Source organism: Myxine glutinosa, chromosome 5 (assembly GCF_964187855.1).
Source record: "Myxine glutinosa chromosome 5, kmMyxGlut1.1, whole genome shotgun sequence".
Taxonomy (NCBI): domain Eukaryota; kingdom Metazoa; phylum Chordata; class Myxini; order Myxiniformes; family Myxinidae; genus Myxine; species Myxine glutinosa.
Genome location: NC_136265.1, coordinates 41,620,760 through 41,644,643, shown reverse-complemented (window position 1 = coordinate 41,644,643; position 23,884 = coordinate 41,620,760). Strand labels below are relative to the sequence as shown.

Here is a 23,884-nt window from a genome sequence, read left to right as displayed (position 1 = left end):
AAACCCCTGGACCTGCCTCCATGGAACAATGACGCCTGAGCACTCAATTAGCCCTCCCAGTACCAAAGACTTACAATCAGACCGACAGACAGACAAATAACAGAGGCATGTCGCCAGCCCCAGCACAGGACATCACCTTTCCGGGCAGGCACAATATAATCCACAGCATCGAAATGCCAATTTCTATCCGGAGCCTCGCAAAGCCAAAATCCATGCATGCGTGCTCCATCATGCAACCCGATCTGTACTCGGTGCGCCCGGCGCCCCCTATAATCAGTGAGTTATAATAACCACAATATCTCTGGCACCCAACTCGTGATACCACAATTTAATCCACGTTACTTGCATCTCTTCATCCTCCCAAATGTCCTCCATTTAACGTGACTCAAATCCATCTCAAATCCCCACAGCTCGATCGAACACGTCACTGTACTCGGCCCGGTTAAATTAAATTCCAAGCGTACTGTACCTGACGCTTCCACAACAACAAAAAACTCGATATTCTCTGTCCACTAATTATGTACATGACTTCAGTTTAACCAACAATATAATGTCCTTTCCTTCCAGATTTAGGTTCTATATCCTGTCGTTAAAGCAACACCTCGTAGACTGACTGCCTGTCGTTCTTCCAAGGTTAGTGAATTACCTCTGACCTTTCCCTTGCATATCTCGAACAAGGGTCAACTAAACTTTAAAAGGTCAAACTTCGAATTGGGGTAACCAGCGCTTTATTTTTCCGCAAATAATACAAGTCCGGCGTCATTCCCTGCAAGAACCACATCCAGACAGACAAATGACCCTTATTGAGGCTCTACATCGCAAAATGCTAGCTCCTACGAATCCAACAACCGTCACAATCCGTCCAGGAACTTCCGTACGAGGCGTGCTTCACAATGCATCACCTTTACTACCTGGTGCACACCTTTCGCACATCCTTCCTCGTTCGCACAACGCTTCATCAACACACCTCCTCGCGCCCACACCTTGGCACAAGCCACACCACATACCGACAGTTGAAACCTCAACCGTCCTCCTTCCTCGGATCAGCGTTCTGTTGAAACGTGACATTTCTGCTCAAATTATTGAATTTCCAATTTTAATAACTTAACCTTACCAGCATACTAAATCTGTGTCCGCATCGATCAACACAAATGCATCGATGCATCTTCCAGCCGCCACTCCGCACTGTACCTTACTGTATGAACAAGACTTCCTGTTGGAACTTGGCTCCGGAAATTAATTACTCTGTCTTGAAATCGTTTATTTTAGCCATCTTAAATAAATCCATCCATCTATCCATCTTATAAATCCATCTTAAATAAAAATCCATCTTATAAGTCCATCCATCCATATAAATCCATCTTAAATAACGTATTCGTCCTGTGACATTGCCTGGCATATATGTCGCAGCCGGCCACTATTCCGACATGGCTCGTCTGACATGAACGTCCGACATCCAGCAAAGTCGAAATGACCCACAATGCATTTGGGCACACATCCTCCTCTGAGAGTGGGCGAGTTATCGCCGGCACTCTGAGCAAATCTCATACAGCACACCCGTGACTCGCGGCTCGCTCGGCTCCTGCCCGAACGCACAATATCCCTCTACCCAAACTTCCACGGAGCCGCACGGCGGAAACACAGGTTTGTACCACACTTTAATTAAACGAACATCGCCAGGATTCTCGGATAGACGTTTAATTTCACAACACACATGACAAAAATCCGATTTAAATTCAGAGATCGCCGATCGACCTGGCACAACCATCTCAACGCGACGACGCCACGCCGCCCCCCGTCTTGGCGCGCACCCTCGTGCCTCCACACGAATCCCAACACTCCCTGCACGCCGCTCTATTCGCGTTCACGGCGGGGTTTACCTCACGTTGGGACATGCAGTCGGCTGTCATAACATAGAGCTGTCATAACAAATCTACGACCTGACATGTAGTGAGCTGTCAGAACATTGAGCTGTCAGAACTCATCCCTAGCTCGTAAACATCGCAAAAAAACAGGATCTCCGACGCTTGACCTCTCCGACCCCAAAATGCACTATATGACACCAATTCCAAAGGTGAGCTGCCTCAGCGATACATCCCACACATACAATCCACAATATCTGCCATTGAATGAACTCTTCAATTCAAGTAAAACACACATATTGATTCGAATTCTGAATTTAGTTCAACAAATTCCAAATCTCCGTCCGACTGCCGCTCGAAAGAAAAAAAACAGCCCATCCTGCAACCATCTCCAAGAAACCGCTTCATATCAACAGTAGGTCGACAAGGGCACTCCGAGTGCTTTCCTGACCCGATTTATATCAATTCGCTTCCCAAACAACTCCCAAACAGATGAAAATCCGGACTCAGTTCAGGACCTCGCCTGTTCTCTCGGATAGACGCTAAAATGGACATTCCCGGCCTGAATTTCCCCCATGTCGAGCAGACCACTTACAAAGCTTCACACCGAAACCCTCTGCTTTGCATATGTCATACAGACAAATACATTGGCTAGATACACACGTCAATTAACATCCCAATATACATTCATTCCTCATTCATATACTCATAGAAGTCTCCCAGACTTCGCGCGAAACTCAGATCGACTCAAATCATGCCTTTCTCCAGCCACTCCCAAACAATCTTTGCTCATTCATGTTACATCTCTCATTCAAGGAAAAGGATTTTTGGGACGGGTTGGACGGGGGTGGGTTGAGGTGAAAAAGGGAAGGCAGGGCGGGGGGTGTTGGGGTGTTGCCTAGAGCCCCGGGACTGAGCTCAGGTCTTGGGGGGGTGGGGGATGTTGCCTAGAGCCCCGGGACTGAGCTCAGGTCTTGGGGGGGGTGGGGGGTCTTGGTCTGGCATCTGGTCCAGCGGCATCAACCGCTGATTTACTTGTTTAACTGCTTACTTAATTGTCCTCTGTCCTGTAGCTTCAATAACCATAGCTGCAATGCTTAAAATTTCAATATTTCAAAAACCATTCCTGTCCTTCTCACCCTGTGGCCACCTGGCCCATTTCCTGTGAGCTTATTTATTTTCTCTTGTCCACCAGATCCTGGCCTGCTTTATCTGGACCTCTGTTGCTTGCTTCCTTCTTGTCAAGCGCAAACGATCCCTCCCCTGGCCAGGGATTATTTAAATCTTTAGTTAACACAGCCCAGTCCTTTACTGGTCTTACCGCGGCAAAATGATGCCTCTTAAACATGAAAGATGCCGGGGTTCCCTTAAGGGGTTCCCCTTCTTTCCTTAGCTTGCTTCCCATCTTATTGCTCTGGGCTGATCCTTCCTGGAAAGTTCTCGGCCTGGCTCAACCTTTACGGCTGTCCGACCTCACTTTTCCCCCTTCCCTTGTACCGAACGTTATCTTCACCGATATCCTGCGCAAATCCTTTTACTGGCCATGTTCCTATGGCCCTCTATGTTCCTATGGCCTTCTATCTAAGTTAGCCACAGCCCTTCGTTCCCTGGCATGCAATGGCATACCCCATCTTGTCTCTGGGCTGTTCCTTCCTGGAAAAATCTTGGCCACCTGGCTTCAACCTATATGGCTGTCCGACCTCATTTTCCCCTCCTGGTGCTAACTGTAACTTTAAGCTTACTGTTAAGTCCTTACTGGTATCCTTACTTGTTTATCCTGGCTTTAACAAAGCCACGTCATTCTGAGGCCTAAAATGAGCCTTTACTTACAATTTCTGTTCGAGTGCAGGCCGCGCGGAGATAGGGAGACTGAGCCCGCTCGAGGGAGGAAGGTACGAATTTGGAATAATAGCCCTCTGATATAAAACAACTCCCACCTTTAATCAAATCAACGTGCCGGCGCCGGCCTCAGGCAGCCTTCCTCCTGTCCCTCGGGCTCCGTTTCCCGTCGTCCGGTGCTGACCCCACTCCTGGTACCATCTGTGAAGAAGCAGCTCCTCCGAGAGAACAAAGCGACTGGCGAGAGTCCCTCCCACCGTTATCCGCTGTTCGGGGGAGTCAGCCCTTCCTTATCATTCGGACCAAATGTTTCTCTGGGCTCCGAGAAAACAGAAATGTAACTCACAAAGAGAAGAGTGTATGCTTGGCCAAACAAACCCATATATTTTATGGGTTTGTTTACATGAGTAATTCAAAGCATGTTTATACAGAGTCATGCGTCGCTGTGATTAATACAAAATATATATGGTTAACGATAGGTTTATGTCTGCACTCTAAACATTCTACTCGCGTTACACAAAATCACGCGCATGTGGGCGTGGTTTCACGACCGGCCTTATCTAGCCTCGAAAAAAGCACACGTATACAATTGTCCAGCATGACCTCAGCGAGCCTTTCCTCATCCAAAACTAAAACGAAGCAAAAACCCTTTATTAACTTTATGAAAATAGCATTTTTAAACAACATTTAAATCATAACACATTAGCAACCAACGTCTATAACTGAACTTTAGGCAATAACAAATCTACAACTTGACATGTATCCTTGTAACTGTTACCCCATGTTAGTATGTGTGTATGTATCCTTGTAACTGTTACCCAGTGTTAGTATGTGTGTATGTATCCTTGTAACTGTTACCAGCTGTTAGTATGTCTGTATGTGTCCTTGTAACTGTTACCCCATGTTAGTATGTGTGTATGTGTGTATGTGTCCTTGTAACTGTTACCCGGTGTTAGTATGTGTGTATGTATCCTTGTAACCGTTACCCCATGTTAGTATGTGTGTATGTATCCTTGTAACTGTTACCCCATGTTAGTATGTGTGTATGTGTCCTTGTAACTGTTACCCGGTGTTAGTATGTGTATATGTATCCTTGTAACTGTTACCCTGTGTTAGTATGTGTGCATGTATCCTTGTAACTGTTACCCTGTGTTAGTATGTGTGCATGTATCCTTGTAACTGTTACCCCATGTTAGTATGTGTGTATGTATCCTTGTAACTGTTACCCCATGTTAGTATGTGTGTATGTGTGTATGTGTCCTTGTAACTGTTACCCGGTGTTAGTATGTGTGTATGTATCCTTGTAACTGTTACCCCATGTTAGTATGTGTGTATGTGTCCTTGTAACTGTTACCCCATGTTAGTATGTGTGTATGTATCCTTGTAACTGTTACCCCATGTTAGTATGTGTGTATGTATCCTTGTAACTGTTACCAGGTGTTAGTATGTGTGTAATGTGTATGTATCCTTGTAACTGTTACCTGGTGTTAGTATGTGTGTATGTATCCTTGTAACTGTTACCCGGTGTTAGTATGTGTGTATGTATCCTTGTAACTGTTACCCCATGTTAGTATGTGTGTATGTATCCTTGTAACTGTTACCCAGTGTTAGTATGTGTGTATGTATCCTTGTAACTGTTACCAGCTGTTAGTATGTCTGTATGTGTCCTTGTAACTGTTACCCCATGTTAGTATGTGTGTATGTGTGTATGTGTCCTTGTAACTGTTACCCGGTGTTAGTATGTGTGTATGTATCCTTGTAACCGTTACCCCATGTTAGTATGTGTGTATGTATCCTTGTAACTGTTACCCCATGTTAGTATGTGTGTATGTGTCCTTGTAACTGTTACCCGGTGTTAGTATGTGTATATGTGTCCTTGTAACTGTTACCCTGTGTTAGTATGTGTGCATGTATCCTTGTAACTGTTACCCCATGTTAGTATGTGTGTATGTATCCTTGTAACTGTTACTTGGTGTTAGTATGTGTGTATGTATCCTTGTAACTGTTACCCCATGTTAGTATGTGTGTATGTGTGTATGTGTCCTTGTAACTGTTACCCGGTGTTAGTATGTGTGTATGTATCCTTGTAACTGTTACCCCATGTTAGTATGTGTGTATGTGTCCTTGTAACTGTTACCCCATGTTAGTATGTGTGTATGTATTCTTGTAACTGTTACCCCATGTTAGTATGTGTGTATGTATCCTTGTAACTGTTACCCAGTGTTAGTATGTGTGTATGTATCCTTGTAACTGTTACCCCATGTTAGTATGTGTGTATGTGTCCTTGTAACTGTTACCCGGTGTTAGTATGTGTGTATGTATCCTTGTAACTGTTACCCCATGTTAGTATGTGTGTATGTGTCCTTGTAACTGTTACCCGGTGTTAGTATGTGTGTATGTGTGTTTGTAACTGTTACCCGGTGTTAGTATGTGTGTATGTATCCTTGTAACTGTTACCCCATGTTAGTATGTGTGTATGTGTCCTTGTAACTGTTACCCCATGTTAGTATGTGTGTATGTGTCCTTGTAACTGTTACCAGGTGTTAGTATGTGTGTAATGTGTATGTATCCTTGTAACTGTTACCTGGTGTTAGTATGTGTGTATGTATCCTTGTAACTGTTACCCGGTGTTAGTATGTGTGTATGTATCCTTGTAACTGTTACCCCATGTTAGTATGTGTGTATGTATCCTTGTAACTGTTACCCAGTGTTAGTATGTGTGTATGTATCCTTGTAACTGTTACCTCATGTTAGTATGTGTGTATGTGTCCTTGTAACTGTTACCCGGTGTTAGTATGTGTGTATGTATCCTTGTAACTGTTACCCCATGTTAGTATGTGTGTATGTGTCCTTGTAACTGTTACCCGATGTTAGTATGTGTGTATGTGTGTTTGTAACTGTTACCCCATGTTATTATGTGTGTATGTATCCTTGTAATTGTTACCCAGTCTTAGTATGTGTGTGTGTTTTTAACTGTTACCCTATGTTAGTTTGTGTGTACGTGTGTTTGTAACTGTTACCCAGTGTTAGTATGTTTTTAACCTGTTACCCGGTGGTAGCATGTGTGTATGTGTTAACTGTTACCCAGTATTAGTATGTGTGTTAACTGTTACCTCGTGTTAGTATGTGTGTTTAACTGTTATGCGGTGTTAGTATGTGTGTGTTAACTGTTACCCAGTGTTAGTGTGTGTGTTTGTGTGTTCACTGTTGCCTGGTGTTCGTATGAGTGTTAACTGTTAGCCAGTGTGTTTGTGCATATGTGTGTTAACTGTTATGTGGTGTTAGTATGTATGCCTAACTATTACCCAGTGTTCGTGTATGTATGTATGTGTTTAAATGTTACCTGGTGTTAGTATGTGTGTTTAACTGGTACCCAGTGTTAATATGTGTTTTTACCTGTTACTCGGTGGTAGCATGTGTGTATGTGTTAATCGTTACCCAGTATTAGTATGTGTATTAGTACAGTATTAGTATGTGTGTTAACTGTTACCTTGTGTTCGTATGTGTGTTTAACTGTTATGCAGTGTTAGTATGTGTGTACTGTGTACGTCTGTGCTTATTTGGAGGGGTTGGGGGCACTTGAAAATACATATTACATTCCGCAGAATTTCCGCGGTACCTGTTAATTATATATTATTACAAATCTTTTGGAGAATTAACAGCTGTTTACTGTTTGGAAACTCAGCAAAAACAAACATGTCTTTTTTTCCATCCATTTTAGGTTGTTCGCCAATTGGGAGACAAAATCATTCCACCAGCCCTTGACTCTCAATCAAATGGCCTTTCAAGCCCATGGATTCCACTGCGGCGGCGTGCTCCACTGGCCACCTGGAACCAGCTTCCACACTTACTTTCGGCCATCCCACCAGCTGCAGCGGCTTCAGCGATCCAGTCTTCACCTTCCCCAAGCCCAGGCTCAGGCCTATTACAAAAGCGCTACGGTGGTTTCATGAGGCGGGTCGGTTGGCCAGTAGGACGTAGGAGGCGACCGCAGCCCATCATCCGCACCAACCGTTTCGGCAGCCTCATCCGGCACCTCCTAGGCCTCGCACAGAGGCCCGTAGGCCGCAGGCCTTGGTTAGGCCGCGCTAGGCCCGCTTACAGGCCTAGGCGCAAACCTTACACCGGCCGGGTCGGATGCTAGCCTAACCGGCTCCGTATTATCTGGCGTATCCAAGGTGGATGCGCCTCGCACTACACAATCCGATGCACGGAGTCTTTTGATCAGACGATCCCGATATTTGGGTCTCCCATTCTCATTAATCGAGAAGATCGTTCGACTGACGATAAGCATTCATTTTGAGAGTAGTTAATCTTTCGCATCTTCCTCTTTTCATGAATACCTTCACAATTCGCTGCTGCGTGTTCCGTGCGAGGTTGTTTGTAAATGGTGAAATGAATTAATAATTGTCTTTATCTTCATCAGCGGTCCTTCTGAACCTCGTCCCAACCAAAATAAATAAATAAATAATGGACACGGTTTTGCGGGTGAAGGTCTACCTCGCGAATACCAACCGTTGCTTCACCATCAGTCAATTGCGGAGTGGGGCGGTCGCTTAGCCGTTGGGGCTGGATTCCATTTACCTCTCATCGTTCCAAAACCCAGGGATGGATAGGATTGAGAAAACAGCCCGGCACGAGATAAAGGGGAACGAGGCGCTATTTCTACACAGGGCGATACATCAAGGGGATGTTGGGACATTGCAGGGCCAGAGATCCATGATACCCCCCCCTCTCCATCAACACGGCTCATCGACGGGGGGAATTTGGTTATGTGGGCCGAGGGGCTCGATTAGAGGTTCGGAAGGGACTTCAACAACGAATCGGAGCAACGCGAGATGCTTGATAAGCCAAACACAATCACGCATGCATGCTTCGACCGAATCACTCTGCGTCGACGGACGTGACGCGCAACGACCGGAAGACGCGGTTGCGCTAGAAAATGTAAAAAAAGAAAAAAAAAGGGAAAAGTTAAATGATTGTTAATTCATTTACATGTATACAGTTGTGACGACGCCCAGTTGTTTTGCATGGTTTTGATAAACCGCCTGTTCTTCGAATGAAGATTTGGTTTCCGTTTAATGTGGTGTATCAGAATAAAATGCTGCAAGAAATCACATGCGTCCGCCATTTTGGATTGCGCAGTGGTGAGTTGTCTGCGAAACGAACGGGCAAGAAACTGCAGACGACTCTCCGCAAAACCACAAACCTCCACTGAGACACACCAGCCACTCGGATTGCTAACTTATCGATGGAGTTGAAAACAACGACCTTTTTCCTACTTGGTTAGGGAATTCTGGGTAGCACTATAGGGAATTCTGGGTAATTTCTCAGGGCTTGTTCATTTCTCAGGTACTACTTTAATGGCCATCCCATGACATTGTCCTTGGTGTAACGGGGGCGATATGACGAGATGGCCCAAGAGATCACACCAGGTCGGCAGATAAACTCCACCGCCACACCTGAATGTCGTTGATGAACCTGATGGGTTTCTTCTGGCAATCTAAGGCTGACATATCGTAAATCCCCTGAGGCTGCGGCTTTGTTTGCAGATGCTTCGAATTCTGATTCTGATGAACCATGCCCCTCTCTGTTACAGAGCGTCGGTGCTGCCGCTGCAGTTTCTTGGCAAGGGTTGCACTGGGTAGTTTGACATTGCCTTCCCAGTAGGAGTGAGGGCAGCGATTTCGAATTTGTTCATGGTGTCGGTGATGGAAACTGTGGGTTATTTAACGTCCACCAACGAATGCTGGGAGACGGGACGCCCGTTTAACGTCAATCTGAGGGACGTCGCATAATTTGATGAAAAAAGATTAATGAGAAAAGCTGAATGGTAAAAAAAAAAAAAGTTATGGCCTGGGCGCGCACACACACACACACACACACACACACACACACACACACACACACACACACACACACACACACACACACACACACACACACACACACACACACACACACACACACACACACACACACACACACACACACACACACACACACACACACAACGCTGACACACACACACACACAACGCTGACACACACACACACACACAACGCTGACACACACACACACACACAACGCTGACACACACACACACACACAACGCTGACACACACACACACACACACAACGCTGACACACACACACACACACACAACGCTGACACACACACACACACACACACACACACACACACACACACACACAACACTGACACACACACACACACAAACACTGACACACACACACACACACACACACACAACACTGACACACACACACACACACACACACACACACACAACGCTAACACACACACACACACGCACGAGCGCAGCACTGATACACACACACACAACGCTGACACACACAGAACGCTGACACACACAGAACGCTGACACACACAGAACGCTGACACACACAGAACGCTGACACACACAGAACGCTGACACACACATAACGCTGACACACACATAACGCTGACACACACACACACACACACACACACGAGCGCAGCACTGATACACACACACACAACACACACATACACACAACACTGGCACACACCCACACACACACAACGCTGACACACACACACAACGCTGACACACACACACACGAGCGCAGCACTGACACACACACACACAACGCTGACACACACACACACACACACACAACACTGACACACACACACACACACAACACTGACACGCACACAACGCTGATACACACACACATGCACGAGCGCAGCACTGACACACAACACTGGCACACACACACACACAACACTGACACACACACACACACACAACACTGACACACACACACACACACAACACTGACACACACACACACACAACACTGACACACACACACAACACTGACACACACACAACACTGACACACACACAACACTGACACACACACAACACTGACACACACACAACACTGACACACACACAACACTGACACACACACAACACTGACACACACACAACACTGACACACACACACACACACACACACACACACACACACACACACACACACACACACACACACACACACACACACACACACACACAGATCCGGACCTTAACCAAAATCAAATGGGCTTGACCTTGTCACATACGCCACACCCAACCTGCTCATCAAGTTTCGTCTGAATCCATCCACAACATTTTTCGATCTCCTCTTCACAAACAGACTCGTGGTTGAAAACAACTTCCACCCACCTTCACTGGCGCAGGTGATACTAATGGGAGGTGATACTGAGCTCTGAGCTCGAAAGCATCTGAGTCGAGGTGATCGACCGTTCGGTTTTCCTGGGAATGATGAGCTCCTTCACGATAACACACCTGATCAGTGAGCACACTGGCCGCCGCAGGTGTAGGTTTTTACCTGTAAGTTCGATTGCCATCCTGACGTCACAACGAGTATGAGCATGGTCCCTCCAGGTAATCATTTTGAATGAGGAGATGCTCATGCTACTACTCAAGGTTCGAATTCAAGTTTCTTCTTCACCATTTCGTTTGAAGAGTATTAATTAGTTTCAATGGCAAAGGTTAAGTTAGATGACGACTTGTTTGGTTTTGTAACTTAACGACGGTGTCCTTTAATTGAGAGTTGCAGGTTCGAATTTCGTCCTTATTTCCGATTATTTAATTATTATAAAATACTGTACTTGATAAAGATTTTAATAAGTATCATGTATGGTCAGTGTATTGAACACTCCTCTGTCTGATTGGATGGCTGCGGGTTGGAATCCCGACCTTTAAACCAATCATTAAAAGATTATAAAATAATTCATTGTTAAAATTATTTAATTTAAATACTCAGCAGGTTGGTTGAGTGGGATAACCACCTGACTGTCTGACCGACTGTTTAGGGTTGTGAATTCGGATGCCATCATTTTATGTTATTTATGGAATATTGTTTCAAAAAATTCTTTTTTTTCAAAAGTAAAAAAAAAAGTTTCCCCCCAAAAAAACCTTTAAAAAAACAATTTAAAAATTTCAATTTTTTTTTCATTCATTAAAAAATTAAGTGAAATATTTTTTTAAAATTGATTTGTTCAAAAATATTTTTGGTTTTTAAAATTCCCTGAATGGCATCAAAGGGCGTGGGTTCGAATCCCACGACTGTTCTTTCGGCGGTGGGTCCTGGACGTCCAACTCAGTAAGTTAGTTAGTGCCTTCACTTGCTCTTTAATTAAAAGGGATGGTGAGAGGGAGGGGATGGACAGGCTCGGTTCCTAATGCAGTTCTGGTGCCAGCAAGGGGGCACCGCATTGGTGAGCACATCTTCCTTCAATGGACACTCGGAAGACTGTCCCACACTTGCTTGTGGACAACGCCCTTACAAAAAAACAAGAAAGAGCAATCAGAAATTGCAGGCCCTCGCCAGGACGTGTTTTTAGTGGTTTGTAAGGCTTTTGTGTTAAAACAAATATGGCGGCCGAACCACGTGACCGATGTCGTCATTATTTATTTCTCCACCAATTTATCCATAGATGATGCTCAAGAAATTTCATCTTGATCGGATGAAGTTTTGTACTTGTCGAATTATGATGTCATCATGGAGGAACCTATGACATCATCATTAACATATGTTATTCCCCATGGAGATTTCTTTACAATGAGCCATGTCTCCATTGTTTCTGTGCAGCGTTATCATAGATATTGAGGTGCTAAGCTTTTCGGTTTTTCCAAGATGGCGCCCATACCACGTGACCTATGACGTAATATTTTTCATTCAATATTCTACAGGAGGAGGTGCACGTGGTATGGTATGGTTGGTATGGTATGGTTGTGGTATGGTTATTCTGTACAGACAAACAGACAAACAAACTCAAATGCAATACCCTTTCCTTTGGTAAGGTTAAAATATATATTATATACTGTATATATATACAGGGTGAGTCAAAAGTAGCGCCCGATTTCTGTTTTTTCGGCTGTCAGATTCTTTCTGGGATGTTATGTTGTTAATAATTGTCTTGCAGATTATTAATTTTCTGAATTTATTTATTTTTGTTTTTGTTTTGCAGGTTATTGCTGAGAGTTTGGAAAGTTACTGAAGTTGCACCAAATTGAACCATGAATTACCTTTCAATGAATCAACGCATTGCGGCTGTGAAACATTACTACAAATGTAATGAACAACCAACGATGGCGGCACGCCATTTGGCACAGGAATTCGATATTAACCCACCCCAGGGAAGAAACATACGAAACATTGTTACGTGGACGAGGGGATCCTTAACTATTTTTTTTCTCGATTTCTTCTTGTATCAGGATATTTCTCTTGAGATGCGTCGTATTGTCAAATGTGTACTGAGCAGGCAGTGAGCGTCCACTTTAGAACAGTATAGAGCAAGGTTGTATTATGTCTGGCCGTCTGTAGAGGCACAGCCAGGTGAGGACTTGTGAGCACAAAAGGTACAGAAAGCGCTACGCTCATTTAAAGGAGACACGATCACGGATTGTTTCGCCAGTGGACCGCAAGCCATGGTGGCAAGTCGGCTGTAGAGCCCTGGAGAGGGGTGGAGGACTTTTTATTTGGACCTCTCCACAGGGCGTAGATAGCCCAGGAGATGACGCCTCTCAACATCGGGTGTCCAATGAGAGGAACCCATCATGAGGTGAGGCGGTCCTAAAGTTTACAATGGCCATAGCCACGCATGCACGCAGCAGTTGGAGCTGGACCTTGAAGGGAGCAACATCTCTCTCACCCCTCTCTCTGCTTGGCGGTCTCCCTCATCGCCGTTGCTCCCCATCCAAGGCGTACCGAAGGTATGGCAGGTATGGCACGTGCCATGGGCGCCACTTGAAGGGGGGCGCCACTGAGCAGTTTCTATTAAAGTCAGACAAGCCATCCTCGGATAGTGAAAAAAGAATTTTGTTCAGTTGTATGATCTGTCTTTGATTATCATGGGTGAGAAGCACTAGGATGGCTAGATTGTTAAACCACTTATATAAATTATTAGGTAAAAAATACAGTGCTGGGAGCTACATGACCACATACCTCACAGTACCACTGCTCAGTGCCAACTGGCAGTAAGACCATTCTCCTGCGCAAACTAGGGAGGGAGTCTAGAATTTTGTGCAAAATCTGTGAAATTTAATGTTCTTATTAAAAGTGCCATTTCCTTATTTCAGAGCATTGTGTAAGAAGACCATGAAACGTTTCTTCACGAAGAAGAAGGAAAGTGGAGCTGAAGGACGGAAGAGACGAAAGTTGGAGACGGAGGAAGCCAAGAAGTCGAGCAAGTTCTTCATGCCCTTCTTTGAAAAGCCCAGAACAAGTTGTTCGACACGTTCCATGGAGTCGCCTACACCTGCTACAAGTTTGTTAGAATCCGAAGGTGGATAAAGTACAAATGCGAAACAAGCCGAGGAGGAAGTCGTCAGATAAATCCGAGTATGACGAGATTAAAAGTGAGGCTGCCAGAGAGAACGCGGACATGACAGGAGGGGAAGACGATGGTGGTGGTGGTGGTGATGTTGAGTTTATTGATGAGATTTTACCTGACGAGATTGAACCTGACGACACTGAACCTAGTGAACTGGATGGTGTCGAAGAGCCTCGATCTGTCATACCAGAAGTGATTGAACAGCATGACATTGGACTTCTGAAGTTCGACAAGGATACTGGAAAAGCAATTCTGCCTGACGCGTTGAGAACAGAAATAATAAAGCTGCGTTCGAAGTATTTCCAGAACAGTGAGGGGCCTTTCCTACCAACAAATAACCGCTCAATGAACAAAACTTGGTGCAAGAGGAAATTGGGAAATGGTCGTGGTGAGGAAGTGACTCGCTCATGGCTGGTCTATTCCCCTTCTAAAAAGTCTGCATTTTGTATCTGTTGTCTTCTCTATTCCCGTTCCTGGTCAGACCATCAATCCTCATTGGAGCAGGAAAGTGGATTCAACCAGTGGAAAGCACCTGAAAGGATTAGTGTTCATGAAAATGCTAAGAATCATCGGGAGTGCTTCACACAGTGGAAAGAAATGGAAAGAAATTTAGCTGAAAACAGAGGAGTTATTGACGTGGAACTTCAGTCACAGATTGAGAAGGAAAAGCAGAAGTGGCGTGATATCCTGACGAGAATCCTTCACTGCATAAAATTCCTTGCGACTCAGAACCTGGCTTTGCGAGGACACAGGGAGTCACTTCAGCTGGACGATGACTCCAATGTGGGAAATTTCCTTGGCTTACTGAAACTACTGGCCATCTTTGACCCTGTCATGAAAGAACACCTCACTCGTGTGGAAAGTCATCCTGGATGCACGTCTTATCTTTCACCGGGTGTCCAGAACGAATTCATCCACATGATGGCATCCACTGTTCGCCAGAGTTTACTGAGAAGCATTCGTAAAGCCAAGTACTATGGTCTCATGTTCGACTCGACTCCTGATCAGGCACACCGTGAGCAGATGTCAGAAGATGTCAGACGTGGAAGTTGATTTTGAGAGGAAAACAGTCCGTGTTAGAGAGTCCTTCCTTGGTTTTATCCAGATAAGCCAGAAGGCTTCACAGAGAAATGGATGAAAGGTTCGCTCGTTTGCACGACACTGACGCCAAGTTTGGGTTCCTTCTCAATGTTGAGGGACTGTGTTATGGTGCCGACAGTAACGACCTAAAGAAGAAGTGCGAAAATTTAGGCAAATTGTACAGCTCTGATGTTGATGGACAGCAGTTCTATGAAGAAATTTTGGATTGCAGAATGTTGCTATCAAGTCGGACCAACATGAAAATATCAAGACCTGAAGAGCTTCTCGAATTAATTGTTCAGTATGGAGATGAGAGTGTCTTCCCCAATCTTCGCATTGCTATTCAGATAATGCTAACCATCGCAGTTTCCATCGCCAGCTGTGAGAGATCATTCAGCAAGTTAAAACTAATACTTTCGTATTTGAGAGCCTCCATGGGTCAAGGCAGACTCTGTGATCTTGCTCTACTGAGTGTAGAACGAGAAGAAACTGAAAAAACTGACTTTGAGCACATCATAGACCAATTTGCATCAGTGAAAGCAAGGAAGGTGCAGTTGTAATTTTCATGTCGTGCCATAATTTGTTAATTAAAAGATGAACGAGCTTGACTTGTATTTTTGAGCTGATTTTATGGTGAAGTTATCTAAAAGATGGGCGTCAGATGTTTGGACAGGGGCGCAATTTCAGTGCTTGCCATAGGCGCTATTTTCCGTAGATACGCACCTGTCCCCATCGCCATCCTGCACGCCATAATCAGCTCATGCCTGCCACAAGGCCTAGCCTGCCCCTTTTGCTCATTGTATGAGTCCATTATTTTGGTGCCATAGGGAGTTATTTCCTCACATCGGTATATAAGATCGTTTTTCCGTTCCTTCCATCTCTAGCCGTGTGTGTCGACCAAAATTTATTTGCCTTTGATTATTATTGATTGGCTTGTCTACCCAAACAACGGACAAGCATCTGTTTTGAACTGTTTTGTGAAGCTGTTTTGCTTCACTGTAAATGTAAAAAACTGTGAACTGTGAACTTCACTGTAAAGAACTGTGAAGCTGTTTTGAACTGCTTCACTGTAAATAAACAACATTTTAACTACAAGAAACGTTTTATTGGGTGATCCTTGTGGAATCTTGAAACAGTGTCCTCATTCTCGGGGATCTTTTACCCCCAGCTCAGTCGGTCAATGTTAACGGTCCATCTGACGTGACAATATGATATACAGGGTGTCTCAACAAAATGTATACAGACTTTAATAGTTCAGAAAAAAGTAATTAAATAGCAAAAAAGGAGCGATGTTGAGATTTACTAACACCTAACAGATGGCGTTAGCACGTAATGGCATGATTGCTCGTCATCAGTGAACTTTTACCCATAAGGCAGTGCACAATGACAACATAGTGTAATTTTTGTTATTTAAAGTCTGTATACTTTTTATTGAGACATCCTGTATTCGCGATCAAAGTTCCGACTGAAGACTATAATTTTTTCAAAAACCCAACAATTAAATGTCCGTTTCGTTAATATTTTACATCCAGCTTTAGCGCAAGTCCATTAGCACAACATAGCTTCAGAAGCATTGTCCAGGCAAATCCAAATAAAATTAAACATTGCTCGCCATCCACAAAAGCAAAATAAAACAAATAATATACAAATATATTTCAAACATCACATTTTTACCATCTGAAAGGAAAAAAACCACAAACTGTCAAAATTGAGGAGTGAGGAAGGAAGCACATTTCAGGGTCATAAGCTTATTCCATGAGTTGAAGGACGTTTAGGAACAGGAGGAGGAACCTCTTGAAATGGAGTCGGATTCTCTTCCCTCCTCCGATCGTTCCCTACCCTCTCCTTCTCCTTGTCCAGCTGTGAGTACATTGCATCAACCTTTCGGAGAAGGAAGAAAATGGGAAGGAGAAACTAAGGCAAGGAAGTGGTGGATGTTTTGAACTGGTGTGACAATCTCATTTCATGTTTCCACCGAACTTCTAATTCTCTCGTTTTCCATGTGTCAAATTCCCCAATCCTGCTAAATGTTCTACTTCCCATTGCTTCCTCCAAAAATTATTCACCTTTGGGGGAAAAAGGGAACTCTCACCTCCTCTGGCGTCAAATCTGGGCACTCTTCTCGGGTACGATATCCAGAGGCCCTCTGTGGCAAGGAGGAGGTGCAGGCAAACGTTAGTGTATAACCTGTGTTATATTGCTTCCCTTTTCCTATTCACAGACATTCCAAATATGGTCGCTCATGGGAAATTTATGATAGCTGTAGCAATTATAATATGTTTCCTAAGAAGCTTATTTGAAGTAGGCTAGTCTCCAGGTATTATGCTTACTTCAAGACTTCCACAAAAGCTAAATTTTAGTTTTGATGTCAAGAAACAAGGCATCTGACAACAAGTGTCTAGTAAACATTATTTGGATCTCCAGGGACTAATATTATAAATAAAAAGAAAACAAACAAACACCCCTCTCAACTGGAATGGTGCCCGTGTACCCAGCTGGAACACAAGCACTTCCTGCAAGGGTCGTGACCAACAAGGAGTACCAGCCCTATATCCACCCTATTTTGGCTTCCTTTACACAGTTAGGGAGGTTTTTGAACTGTATTTGAGAAACAAGAAGAAAGACATTGACAAACTAGAGCGGCACTCGGTAGAAAGCATACTGTCCAGCTGTGAGTACTGTTACATATTTATGTGAATGTATGTGAATTACCATTCAGGTCTTTGCTTATCCTGTGTAGTAGATTAAGGGTTGTTGTGGTTGGAGGGTCAGGAGCCCTTCTGAAAAAGTGTCCGGAAACGGAAGTGACCGGAAACGGAAGAGAAAAAGACACGAGGAAGAAAAGCGACGGTTATTCTTCTTCCTCGCCCCGCTCCGACGAAAGGTGGGATCGACCTTGCGCTGCGTGGAAAAGCGGCGTTCCGAAGCCCGTCTGGCGAGAGGAGTTACCGGGACGTGTACCTACCCGGTGGAGACGTCAAGTTGACGTGGGGCCGTGCATCGACCCCGCGTCTGGCACCGTTCGCGGCACCGTCTAAACAGACGCGTACGGGTCGCACGTTGGGGCCTAACACGCCTTGCAAGCGGCGTGGGGCTTTTGGCTTGCTTTACCGTTCCCGCTTCGCGTGGCCACGAGGGGCTGCAGCCACGGTGCCTGGTACGATACCTGCCCGGTGGAAACACGTCCACCCGGGGTTCGTTCAACCGCCCGAGTGCGGCGACGCCGACCAGCATCTCGGTCAGGGGGGGCCCAGAGACATTGTGAGGGGCAGAGACCAAAAGGGGGTCGTGAGTACAGAAGTGGACACACCTATATAAGATGGCCATCTTAATCATATAGGGAATTGATTGGGGATTGGGAATTGTTGATGGTTGTTTGTTGTTGATTGCTCGGGGAATATCCGTGATTGTATCATTGAAATCATATGATATCCTTACCCTGGAAATATATCATTGCACATCAGTTTCTCTTGGGTGGAATTCATAGGGATTGCGTTGCGAAAGCGCATATATATAATACTACTTGCTGGCGAAGGTCCTCTCACGGTCCGGGGGTCACCGAGACCAGGTAGTCACCGAGGGGACCACGTAACAGAATTGGGGGCTCGTCCAAATTACGCAATTGGGTCTACGTCCGGGATCTAAAAGTGTATTTGTATAAAATAATAAAATAATATTTTTATTAATTAAAATTTATTAATTAAGTATTAATTGGTAAATTTTTGGGGAAATTGGGGTAAAGTCTTGGGTGAAGGTTAACAGGTGTTAACGATAGTCACCATGGCGTTTGTGGCACAGAACTTTGCGGTAACACCGAGTGAGGCACAGTTCCGAGCGTTACTAAAGTCGGACCTCTTGAAATTGGCCAAACATTTTAACTTGGAGGTCCGAACTAATTTGAGGAAGGCAGAGTTGCAGGCCACGGTGATACAATCTATGGTGGGATTAGGAACATGGGACGAGTTAGCCTGGGAGTGGCTACCCGAAGAACCAGAAGATGTTGAGCTCCGGAAACTGGAGTTGCAATTACGGAGCCAGGAACGGATTAAAGAAGAAGAAAGGAAAGCAGAAAAGGAAAGAGCAGAAGAAGAAAGGAAAGCAGAAAAGGAAAGAGCAGAAGAAGAAAGGAAAGTAGAAAAGGAAAGAGCAGAAGAAGAAAGGAAAGCAGAAAAGGAAAGAGCAGAAGAAGAAAGGAAAGCAGAAAAGGAAAGAGCAGAAGAAGAAAGGAAAGCAGAAAAGGAAAGAAAAGAAGAGGAAAGGAAAGCAGAAAAGGAAAGAGCAGAAGAAGAAAGGAAAGCAGAAGAGAGGAGAGAAGAGAAACAAGCAGAGGAAAGGAGAGTGGAACGAGAACTCCAGGAAAGGTTAGAAGGGAGAAAAGCAGAGGAGAGGAGAGCTGCAAGGGACCTCGAAGCAGAGGAGAGAAAAGCGGAAAGGGAATTAAAGGAACGTCACATGGAGCTTCAGCAAGAAATCAAATTCAAGGAGCTGGAGCTAATGAGAGAACGGGGAGAGGCACCACCCTTGCTGACGGGGTCGACACCTAACCAGAAAACCTGGGATGTGGGCAGACATGTGAGGCTGGTTCCACCGTTCAGTGAAAAAGAAGTCGCAAAATTTTTTCCACACTTTGAGAAAGTGGCTCGACAATTAAACTGGCCGGAGGAGGCCTGGACCATACTCGTGCAAAGTGTGCTGGTGGGGAAAGCTCAGGAAATTTATTCGGCGCTACCAATGGACCAATGTGCAGATTATGAGGTACTGAAGAAGCACATCCTCAAAGCCTATGAGTTGGTTCCGGAAGCTTACAGGCAAAAATTCAGGAATGCCAGGAAGAGGGAGAGTGAGACCCATGTGGAGTTTGCCAGAGTGAAAGAAAACATGTTTGATCGGTGGTGTGAGTCCAAAGGAGTCGGGAAAGACTTCGAAACATTGCGGGACTTGATCCTGGTGGAGGAATTCCAGCAGTGTGTCCACGAGAACATCAAAGTGTACCTGCAGGAAAAGAAAGTACCAAAGTTGTGGGACGCAGCCACCATGGCAGATGATTATGCCTTAACCCACCGAATAGGGGTCCACAAACCTAACTCCTCGCCTAGACTTCAGCAGGGGAGTTATGGAACACCCGGTGCGGAGAACGACCTTACATGGCGGCGGCCTCGAGATGATTATGGGGACAACTATGATACCCCACCTGTTCGAAATCAGAGGGATGCGGGCCCAAGACAAACTTATAGTTCGGGGGGCCCGAGGCAGACCACGAGTTTTTCCTCCGGGCCTACTTGCGCTTTTTGCAAGAAACCTGGACACTTGATGTCCAGTTGTTACCGCATGAAAAGGGAAGACCCAGAGCGGAGTCCGACTATTACGACTCCAAATGCAATGGCCATTGTGAGAAATCGCCATCAAAAGGGTTACCAACCATTTATTTCAGAGGGGTTTGTGTCACGGGATGGAGCCTCGACTAACCGGAAACCGGTTAGGATATTGAGGGACACAGGGGCACATCAATCTTTAATGCTTGAAGGCATTTTGCCATGGTCCGAGGAGACGGCAACGGGGGATAGTGTTCGTTTACAGGGGATCGGGGGCGGTGTTAGTGCTCCCCTTCATGTCATCCATTTGGAGTCCGATTTGGTGTCAGGACCGGTCACCGTCGGTTTACAAGCCACGCTTCCTGTAGAGGGTGTATCTGTGGTTATCGGGAATGATTTGGCCGGGGGTCAAGTTTATGGTAACCTGAGGGTTGGTAAAGAGCCCAGCAGGGAAAATAACACCACACCAGCTCGGGATGGCGACAAAAGTGCCAAGTTATTTGTAGGGGGACTGAACTTCAAGACAGAGGAAGACGTTCTGACCTCTGTCTTCAACAGATATGGGCCGCTGGTGGAAGTGCGGTTGGTAAGAGACTGGGAAACGCAACAGTCAAGAGGGTTCGGCTTTGTCACGTTTGCCAGCACAAAAGACGCCAGAGAGGCAGAGAAGAATTGGAATGGCAAGGATTTGGAGGGTCGGACCATAACAGTAGGGAAGGCATTTCGTAGGCGTCGAGAGGTCTACCGGAGAGGACAACTGGGCGGTAGTTTTGGTGGTGGCCGCAATCAATATTATTATGGAGGCTCCCTGAGTTACGGCCGCTCCCGAAGGAAGGATTGGCAAAGTAGTGGCCGAGAAGGAGACCGCTATTCATGGGACTACAGGGACAAGTGGTCCCACCCTAATTATTAGGGAAGTTCGGAGAAGTTGAAGCACTGAATGCGGCGGAGCCGCCGAGCCAAGATTCCTACACGGATTAACCGTGAACGCCGTTCCTAAAGGCGTCCATGTAGTGAACTTTCATGCACGGACTAACCGTGAACTCCACGTTCCTAAAGGCATCCATGTAGTGAATACTCGGCTTGGCCTCCCGGAAAAAGTGCTATCGAGTGGCTTAACTTTGGATCTTTGATCAACCCCTTAACCTTCATTCACAAGAAACTGACGGTCAAAGTCAGAGGGTCATGAGATGGAGTTTGATTTGGCAGGGACAATGTCGTTGCTGGTGCTTAGTCCAGAGTGAGTAATCTGGAGGGGTTGTGGTGAAATTTTGGTTGCTTTATTTTTAAGTGATAACTGTGCCCGGGGGGAACTGATAATGTGGGGGGGTTGAGTTATCTGGTTTGTTTCTCCAAATTGGCCGGCAAAGAAAGTTTTCGCGGGGTTCAAACTTTCTTTCGTGAAGGGGGGGAGTGTTACATATTTTTGTGAATGTATGTGAATTACCATTCAGGTCTTTGCTTATCCTGTGTAGTAGATTAAGGGTTGTTGTGGTTGGAGGGTCAGGAGCCCTTCTGAAAAAGTGTCCGGAAACGGAAGTGACCGGAAACGGAAGAGAAAAAGACACGAGGAAGAAAAGCGACGGTTATTCTTCTTCCTCGCCCCGCTCCGACGAAAGGTGGGATCGACCTTGCGCTGCGTGGAAAAGCGGCGTTCCGAAGCCCGTCTGGCGAGAGGAGTTACCGGGACGTGTACCTACCCGGTGGAGACGTCAAGTTGACGTGGGGCCGTGCATCGACCCCGCGTCTGGCACCGTTCGCGGCACCGTCTAAACAGACGCGTACGGGTCGCACGTTGGGGCCTAACACGCCTTGCAAGCGGCGTGGGGCTTTTGGCTTGCTTTACCGTTCCCGCTTCGCGTGGCCACGAGGGGCTGCAGCCGCGGTGCCTGGTACGATACCTGCCCGGTGGAAACACGTCCACCCGGGGTTCGTTCAACCGCCCGAGTGCGGCGACGCCGACCAGCATCTCGGTCAGGAGGGGCCCAGAGACATTGTGAGGGGCAGAGACCAAAAGGGGGTCGTGAGTACAGAAGTGGACACACCTATATAAGATGGCCATCTTAATCATATCGGGAATTGATTGGGGATTGGGAATTGTTGATGGTTGTTTGTTGTTGATTGCTCGGGGAATATCCGTGATTGTATCATTGAAATTGTATGATATCCTTACCCTGGAAATATATCATTGCACATCAGTTTCTCTTGGGTGGAATTCATAGGGATTGCGTTGCGAAAGCGCATATATATAATACTACTTGCTGGCGAAGGTCCTCTCACGGTCCGGGGGTCACCGAGACCAGGTAGTCACCGAGGGGACCACGTAACAGAATATTGCATCAACCTTTCGGAGAAGGAAGAAAACGGGAAGGAGAAACTAAGGCAAGGAAGTGGTGGATGTTTTGAACTGGTGTGACAATCTCATTTCATGTTTCCACCGAACTTCTAATTCTCTCGTTTTCCATGTGTCAAATTCCCCAATCCTGCTAAATGTTCTACTTCCCATTGCTTCCTCCAAAAATTATTCACCTTTGGGGGGAAAAGGGAACTCTCACCTCCTCTAGCGTCAAATCTGGGCACTCTTCTCGGGTACGATATCCAGAGTCACTCTGTGGCAAGGAGGAGGTGCAGGCAAACGTTAGTGTATAACCTGTGTTATATTGCTTCCCTTTTCCTATTCACAGACATTCCAAATATGGTCGCTCATGGGAAATTTATGATAGCTGTAGCAATTATAATATGTTTCCTAAGAAGGTTATTTGAAGTAGGCTAGTCTCCAGGTATTATGCTTACTTCAAGACTTCCACAAAAGCTAAATTTTAGTTTTGATGTTGTTACGTGGTCCTCCCGGTGACTACCTGGTCTCGGTGACCCCCGGACCATGAGAGGAACTCCGCCAGAAAGATCTATTAGTTATGCGCGTTCGTAACGCAATCTATATGAATTCCAATCAATAAGAAACCCCACACCAAGGATCCGGAATAATCAAGGATATATTCCCCGAGCAATCAACAACCATCAACCATCAGCAATCAATCTTACAAAGATGTAAACTCATCTACAGTAACTCTAAGATGGCCATCTTATACATTCCTCACGTGAGCCCCACTCCCGACTCCCTCCATGGTCAATGTCTCTCTCAATGTCTCCGTACTCCTGTAGTTCGATCTCCGCACGTGGGCGGTTGAACGGACCCTTCCTGACGTGCTTCCACCGGGCACGTCCCGTACCGGGAACAACGGCTGCAGCGCACACCTCCTGGCCAAGCAAAGCGGGTAAAGCAAAGCGGGCAAAGCAACACGCGGCTTGCCCAGCGCGCTCGGCCCAAGGTGCGACCCGTACGCGGCCTTGTAGACGGTGAGGCGAACTGT

The 23,884-nt window shown here is 45.7% G+C and overlaps 1 protein-coding gene across 18 annotated transcripts in view; it reads right to left on the bottom strand.

The window, feature by feature from the left end:
- Positions 1-16,284: 16,284 nt before the first annotated feature.
- LOC137427628 (uncharacterized) overlaps positions 16,285-23,884 on the bottom strand; it is a 96,000-nt gene continuing 88,400 nt past the window's right edge. For 8 of the 18 annotated variants that reach the window (XM_078777956.1, XM_068117242.2, XM_078777955.1 and 5 more), the window contains 2 exons: positions 17,294-17,347; positions 16,285-17,082 (listed from right to left, as the gene is read on the bottom strand). In XM_078777956.1, the coding sequence (XP_078634082.1) occupies positions 16,942-17,082; positions 17,294-17,347 (195 nt within the window). In that variant the 3' untranslated portion in view covers positions 16,285-16,941. Of the gene's footprint in view, positions 17,083-17,293; positions 17,348-22,775; positions 22,858-23,042; positions 23,123-23,884 lie in introns of all 18 variants that reach the window. The other 10 variants (XR_013623467.1, XR_013623466.1, XR_013623465.1 and 7 more) reach the window with 3 other exon arrangements.